The 8,316-nt window shown below is 44.6% G+C and overlaps 1 protein-coding gene across 1 annotated transcript; it reads right to left on the reverse strand.

Moving 5' to 3' along the window:
* Nucleotides 1–544: 544 nt before the first annotated feature.
* LOC126984892 (UDP-glycosyltransferase UGT5-like) lies at nt 545–7,606 on the reverse strand. Its single transcript, XM_050839191.1, has 6 exons — nt 7,263–7,606; nt 5,991–6,224; nt 5,596–5,760; nt 5,109–5,331; nt 4,549–4,768; nt 545–1,147 (listed from the first exon to the last, which is right to left on the reverse strand). Exons 1-6 carry the CDS (start codon nt 7,506–7,508, stop codon nt 868–870), a joined length of 1,368 nt encoding a protein of 455 aa, XP_050695148.1. The 5' UTR covers nt 7,509–7,606; the 3' UTR covers nt 545–867.
* Nucleotides 7,607–8,316: the final 710 nt, after the last annotated feature.

Here is an 8,316-nt window from a genome sequence, read left to right on the forward strand (position 1 = left end):
GGGTACACATGCGGAAAACTGCAGGTGTGCCGCCGGTCAAACCACCAACCGGGAATATTGCTGATCTTGCCGGCGGTCTGGCCACGACTGACAGGACGGTGGTAATCGGGGAAGACCGAGACCGTGACCGGGAATGTGCACAATCCCCTGTAGTGAATCCGGACCCTGGTCCGCTCCCACTCTCAGACCGCTGCACCAGACATCACTTAGGTCGAGTGGCCTTTGCTTCTAGGTGTGGCGTTGCCGGGTCCGTGAAAGATCTTGAACTCACTGCGTCATGTAGGATGTTTCGAGGGCAGAGAAACGTATTGATGCCGGGTGAGTCTTTTACTGTTGGCGGTGAAGCAGCCACTGATACAAGTGCAGCGCCAGGTCACGATGTTAATACTGGCTCTCGATGGAGAACTTATCTTAGTAAAACTACTTAACTATCTATAGGAACAAGGGAACAACAACTATCTTATAATTTTTTATACCCTTTACATTTTTTTCAGGTGCTTACTGTCACACCATCCACTCATTAAAATTAATAAAGCTATCCCTTCATACAACGGGTCTCTGTTTAAATACAGTTGCTATAGTCTCCAATGAAAGACATTTTACTCATTACAAAACCTGGGAATAATTTATTCCTAAGGAAAATAGCACAACACGGACATCCGTCAATGTTGACACACAAGTGTAACGAAATAAACCTATGGATGCTTATCAACTGACAGCGGTGGTTAACAACAGGTTCACATACAAAGTTACAGTGTGAAAAGTACGATAAATCAAGGTAGTTCATTGGTCTTTCCCGTTCTGTATCTATACAACATGCGGTTGTTATAAACCATCACTTACAAACAAGTTTCACTTTGTCTCGCGTCACTCCTTCTTTTTCTTGACACGGTCAGTAAAGACTAAGGCAAACACTGCCCAAGAGAAGCGACGCAGGAGCAGCAGCAGCAGCAGTAGGGCCATCAGCAGGAGGCCCACCACGTCCAGCAGCAGGAACTCCACCCAGGACAGCTGGGTGGCCGGGCACCTCAGCTGCGGCGCCCCTCGGTGGCGGATCACGTATTCCGTCCAGAAGACGGCGCGCTCCTGCGGCGTAGTCAGCTGATCCCTTAAGGACGCCGACATCACCGACACGGCCTCTTTGTACCTGGACAAACACAAGGAAACACAGTTACACAAGTTCGTCGCGGATTCTGGATCACGATATTCCAGTCGTCTTAAAATGTCCTCCAGTTACCAAGTCTACCAAATAGGAGGAGTAGGTAGAAAGACACCAACCAAAACGGGCGTAAGCCACTCCCGGTGAGGTATATATGAAAAGCGAGGAGGGTGCTAAAGCCCTCCAAAGACCCTTCCCATGTCCTCACTAACCGTTTCCCTATTGTCTCATCAACACCAGAGAGTAGTTCAGCATGCCCTCTAAAGACAGATGCTCTCTCTTTCCACACCACACTACATTCAAACAACATACACACTTTTCCCAAAATTAAATGCTCAAAATGGCGCCTGGGGGGGGAACACAAACTCCCCCAGGAAGGGCTCCCCTATCTGGCTACCGACTTAAGAGGTGTCTTGATAACTCCTCGAACCTTTTTCTTATCAATTTCTGTAACATTCGCGGTCTTCGTTCTAATTTTTATTCTGTGGATCACCATCTCTCCTCCTCTAAACCTCACCTTCTCTTCCTCACCAAAACACAGGTTTATGAGGCTCCTGTCAGCAATCTCTACTCTGTTCCCTCCTACTATCTCTATCCTAAATTTCAATCTTAAGCTGGATGTTGCGCCTACGTGCCCACGACCTTGACTCTTCAGAATTTTCCACCATCTGGCTAAGACTCCATTGTCATATTACTAAATATATCTGTGCTGTTTATCTCTCACCTAACTCTACTAACTATGTAAATTTTTTTGACTACTTGAACTGTAAAGTAGAGCACATCTTGACCCACTCTCCCTTCGCTGAAATTTCCATCCTAGGAGATTTCAATGGTCACCACCAGCTTTGGCTTTCATCCTCTTTCACTGACCAGCCTTGTTAACAAGTCTACAACTTTGCTATCCTCAACGATCTAAAGCAGTTGGTTCAGCACCCTAAACGTATTCCCGACCGTCTTGGAGACAGACCCAACATACTAGACCTCTTCCTTACCTCAAACCCTTCTGTTTACTCTGTCAAATAGTTCTCTCCTTTGGGCTCCTCCGATCACAACCTTATTTATATATCCTGTCCTATCGCTCCTGTACACTCTCTTGACTCTCCGAAGAGGCGATGCTTCTGTCATTTTGCTTCAGCCCGGTGGGACGACCTGAGGATGTACTTTTCCTATTTCCCTTGGAATGATAACTGCTTCCAGGATAGAGACCCCTCTGTGTGTACCAAGCGCATCACAGAGGTGATTGTCTCTGGAATGGAGACATACATTCCACGTACTTTCTCTATTCCTCATGCTAAAAAGCCCTGGTTTAATCACACTTGTTCTCGTGCTGTCAAAGATAGAGAGGCAGCTCACAAAAGGTACCAGAGCCTTTGGACTCCTGCTAACCATAATCTTTATATTTCCGCCCGGAATCGTGCCAAATCAATTCTTCGACTTACTAAAACTTCTTTCATTGATAGAAAATGTCAAAACCTTGCTTTTTTTTCTAATGCTTCCCGGGATTTCTGGCACCTAGCCAAAAACATCTCTAATTTCACTTCTACATCGTTCCCTCCTCTCCTTTACCCTGTCGGCAGCACCGCCGTCTCATGTATCTCTAAGGCTGAACTCTTCTCTCAAACCTTCTGTAAAAACTCAACTCTGGACGATTCTGGGCATATTCCTCTACTCATCCCCCTTCTGACTCCATCATGTCTGTTATTAAGATCCTTAAGAACGATGTTTCTTATGCCCTCTCTGGCCTCAACCCTCAGAGGGCTTATGGACCTGATAGAGTGCCTCGTATTGTCCTTAAAAACTGTGCCTCCGTGCTGACACCCTGCCTTAGCAAACCTTTTCGTCTCTGCCTCTCAACATCTACCTTTCCTTCCTGCTGGAAGTACGCCTTCATACAGCCTGTGCCTAAGGAGGGTGACCGCTCTAACACCTCAAACGTCCTTCCTATAGCTTTAATTTCCTGTCTATCTAAAGCTTTTGAATCAATCTTTAACCGGAAGATTCAAAAGCACCTATCCACTTCTGACCTATCTAATCGCCAGTATGGGTTCTGCAAATGGCGTTCTACTGGATATCTTCTTTCTCTCTTAACTAACTCTTGGGCATCCTCTCTTAGCCGTTTCGGTGAAACTTTCTCTGTTGCGCTAGGCATATCGAAAGCTTTCGATAGAGTCTGGCACAAGTCATTGCTTTCTAAACTGCCCTCTTACGGTTTCTATCCTTCTCTCCGTTGCTTAATCTCCAGCTTCCTTGCCGGCCGTTTTATTTCCGCAGTGGTAGTCGGTCACTCTTCTTCCTCTAAATCGATCAACAGTGGTGTTCCACTGGGCTCTGTTCCATCACCCACTCTCTCTATTATTCATCAATGATCTTTTTTCCATAACAAACTGTCCTTTCCACTCATATGCTGACGACTCCACTCTGCATAATTCAACTTCTTTCAACAGAAAACCTTCTCAACAGGAATTCCAAACTCCAGACTGGAGGCTGCAGAACGCATAATCTCAGACCTTGCTATCATTTCCGATTGGGGTGAAAGGAATTCCATGTGTCCTTCAGTGCCTCAAAAACCCAATTTATCCACGTATCATCTCGACACAATCTTCCAAACACCTATTCCCTATTCTTTGATAACACTCAGCTGTCACCTTCTTCAACACTAGATATCATCGGTCTATCCTTAGCTCAAAATCTCAACTGGAAACTTCACACCTCTTTCACTAAATCAGCTTCCTCGAGGTTGGGCGTTCTGTATCGTCTCCGCCAGTTCTTCTCCCCCGCACAGACGCTTTCCATTCATAGGGGCCTTGTCCGCCCTCGTATGGAGTATGCATCTCACGTGTAGGGGACTCTACTCACACAGCTCTTCTGGATAGAGTGGCGTATAAGGCTCTTCGTCTCAGCTGCTGTCCTCCTCCTCTTAAAATCTCCCGCCATGTTGCCTCTCTTTCTATATTCTATCGATATTTTCATGCTGACTGCTCCTCTGAACTTGCTAACTGCATGCCTCCCCCGCTCCCGCGGCCCCGCTGCACACTACTTTCTACTCATACTCATCCCTATACTTCCCAAACCCCTTATGCAAGAGTTAACCAGCATCTCCATTCTTTCATTCTCTTCACTGGTAAACTCTGGAACAGCCTTCCTTCGTCTGTATTTCCTCTTGCCTATGACTTGACCTCTTGCAAGAAGAGTGTATCAAGACACCTCTCCACCCGGAATTGACCTCTCTTTTGGCTACTCTTTACTTTTGTCTTTTATGGGAGCGGCGAGTAGCGGGCTTTTTTTTGCACTCTCTTTGTTATTCATTAGCCGTTTTCTTTAATACAAAAAAAAGGGCTGAAAGATATTCATGAGTTCTTGCGTGGTGAACTAAAACATTGAAAACTAACTTTGGTTCGTTTATAATATCAGTGAGGGCGTTGACAATCCTATCGGCAGTAAGTTCCTCCCACTCCAGCATGTGACCCAGACCCGAGCTTTCCACAAACACGGCTTGCGTTGGTTGGTCAGTGAAGACGGGGAGGACAAGGAGGGGTGTGGCGTGGAAGATGGACTCCTGCATGCTGTTCAGGCCGCCGTGAGAGATGAACACTTTCACGTTGTCATGAGCTGTTGGACAACGGTTTGTTATGTTAAAACACAGATCTATACAGACAGGTGAGCCGCACTCGGTCGCCTGCTCGTTCATCTTTTGTTTTTGGTCTAGTCAGGTTTCTTTCTCAACCCTTCCCTACGTAAATTCGCATACACTTCTGCGCTTTGTAGCTCACTGCCTGCTAAGGTCCATCTTCACCTGCTAGGGCAGCAGAAGCGCTCAGCAGTGACTGACCTTAGTTCCATCTGAGTTTGCGTGTTAAGCAATCAGCCCTCCGTAACGCAACACATCATGCATGAGACTCCTAATGACAAAGCGTCATATCGTGGCGCCGTGCGCTATCACAGTACTCACCGAGGATGTCCTGCTGTGGAAACCAACTGCTGACCCTAACGTTACCAGACGCACCCTCCACCTTTCCTTCGTACTTCCAGAGGACGCGCTGCGGCAGTCTGCGGAAGGCTTCAAGGAAAGCTTGGAGGTACTCCTGCGGCATGGTTTCAGCTTGAACGACGGAGCCCAGACTGAAGTAGATGACGCCCTCTGCGCCCGCGTCTGAAATCCATGACTCTAGGTCCTGGAGTGTGTGAGAGAGAGAGAGAGAGAGAGAGAGAGAGAGAGAGAGAGAGAGAGAGAGAGAGAGAGAGAGAGAGAGAGAGAGAGAGAGAGAGAGAGAGAGAGAGAGAGAGAGAGAGAGAGAGAGAGAGAGAGAGAGTGTGTGTGTGAGACGCTTCACATCCATGGAGGGCGAGGGAAGCTGGGCGTTGGTTGCCTTTAGAACAAATATGCTGGTCACAGTGCAGGTAAACGGCGGCAATAAAAACAAACTATTGTGGCCTACCTCCGGCAAGGGTTTTGCCGGGCGGCAGTGCATGGCGCCCACCTCCACCTGTGAGGGCAGCAGAGGCACCGTGGTGGAAATGCTGAAGTGAGTGTTCAGCAATGACAGACTTTGGTTCTTTTCGATCTCCAGCAGCGGCGGCAGATCCGGGAACTGGGCTGAGATCTGGAGAGGAAGACCCAATAGCTTATCCCCTTTTATTGTTTTATTCCTTTTTCGGTTTACATTTATGTTGAGGTAGAGCATAAAAAAGACAAAATAGACTACCTCGCGTTGAACCTTCATGACAGATTGGCAGATAAGCAAGCAGCATTCAGACAGATAGACACACAGGCCTGGTGAACTGATGGACAGGTAGACAAATAGTTAAGCTGACTGGAACTGCGGTTAGTTACCTCCATTTGCACCAACGGAACAACGGCCCAGTTCCTCCAGTAAAAAGATACGACTACATGCATGACAGTGTTTTTTAGCCGGTGCCACATGGCCATGGGCAAGGGCAAGGCAGCCACAATGTTCGGGACGTAGGCCGGGTTGAGTACGTTGCCCAGGACGGCACTCTGGCGGGGATCCATCCCGGGAGTGGCGACGGTGATGAACGGAACCTCGTGCACGAAGGGGTACGCGAGCTGAAGATGAAACGGCGGCTGTTGAGGCTGCGTCTGGCTGGTGGCGTCTTGTTATTGTTAATGCAAGAACACAAAAATACAAAGTGCCAATGGAATCACTCGTGGGTATCTCCCTTATCACATGTGATCTGCTCTATGTTGACCTCATAAAATTATCAGCTAGGTTTTATCGTTTGTGCATCATGTTTGGTATCCTTGTGTAATCTCGTACCATGGATCAATATACATGTCATTCACCTTATGGTTAGTTTTTGCTGATTTGTTGGAGTGCACTGCAGTCTGTTTGAGCAAAATATTACAGGCGGCCACACTCCCTCATGCTCTTCAATTTTGACTGGCCACGTAGCAGTCAATTACCGCCCTGGAAAAGTTTACTTTGCCCTGGCCCAAGAAGCTCGGTCTGCGCTCACGCTGCCTCGCAATGCTATGGGATGAATGAAAAAAATATTTTTGCACCTCAACATCACCATGAAATATTAGCTTGACGAAATATCACCATTGAATATGTATAGTGCCTGAAGTATTAAGGATTATGATGAGACCCCAAAAATAGCAATAAGTACAATGTGAACTTGAATATAGATAGAAATTTGAACTTGTTTTTATCGTATAAAAAAATATCTTCATTCATCACATGATATCTACGAGAAAAAATAATTTGTCATCTCGTGTCATAGAATGCATATTATAGATAATGACTCAAAGATGGCAATGATTCTAAGAAAATACAGGTAGGCCTTGTAGTAGTCCAGATATTATTAGAAAACTAAGAACATTGCGGAGAGTCTCGACGCCAGCGGCCAAGGCGGAAGCAAAGTGATGAGTCCTGCGCGGTGACTGGCTGCCACAGAGCAAATCAAAACCAAGAGGAAAAAAGAAGAGACATGGCCGCCTGTAATAACTCATTGAAGCAGACTATGCTTATGTCACAGACCACTATTGTTTTTTGTTCTCTCCCACACACATCATTCACTTCTTAATCTTACATTTTCTTCATATTGTTTGTTCAGTATTTTTTTTTCTTAACTCAACACTCACCTCGTTAAATAAGTGGTCGATAACGATGAGGTCAAAGTCTTTCCTTTTTTCATACAGCTCCTTAACAGCTGGCACATTATACAGTTCCTTCGCTAAGGGGGGCAGCCCTATTTCACCGATAGTAAAACCTCCAACTCCATCTTTACCTATTTCGAATACTGTCTTGTTAATCTTTACATAGGGCAGCCCATGGATCATTTCACGGATGTTTGGGTTGTTGGACATTCGTGGAAGGCTCGTGAGCATCACGATCTGTGGGCAGAAGTGTTACATTTAACGGGCAAGTGAAAAAAAAAAATTGATGTAGCCACCATCCGAGGCACACACACATCAGCGGTTCAGCCGCACTTCATTTGAATTTCCCTTAAAATGTACGTACTCCACACCTAAACCAGTACAAGATATGTAGTAAAGTGATAGTGATCACATCTGTTCATTTATCTATTTTTGCTTGTGTGTTCTGACTGTCTTAAATTTAATGCAAGAAGGAGCAGTGAAGGAGATGTCCAGGAAATGGTGACGTCACGCTAACACTCATTGGCCCTAAGTTTACCTGTTTCTTTCACGAGCCACAATCTGAACCACTGACCAAGATTTGCTGAAGACGCTGCATATATATATATATATATATATATATATATATATATATATATATATATATATATATATATATATATATATATATATATATATATATATATATATATATATATATATATATATATATATATATATATATATATATATATGTACTGCTGTTATTAATATATGTACTGATGTTCCGATCATTTCATTCCGATCATACGATCATTAAAACTTATAATAATATTTTTTTTTTTAAATAATAATTACAAGAAACACCTATTTCAGACGTTCTTTAAGTAATAATTTCAAATAAGTAATAACTTAATTATTTGCTCATAAATATCTTTATTTTTGCTCTTTCTTTTGGTATATAGGACATGGTAAAGAAAAAAAAGTAATCTTAACTTCATATTTTAGGCATTTATATAAGTCTACCTTTTTTATTCAGTTTATGAAAGTATGCAAATGG

This window comes from Eriocheir sinensis, chromosome 57, assembly GCF_024679095.1.
Source record: "Eriocheir sinensis breed Jianghai 21 chromosome 57, ASM2467909v1, whole genome shotgun sequence".
Taxonomy (NCBI): domain Eukaryota; kingdom Metazoa; phylum Arthropoda; class Malacostraca; order Decapoda; family Varunidae; genus Eriocheir; species Eriocheir sinensis.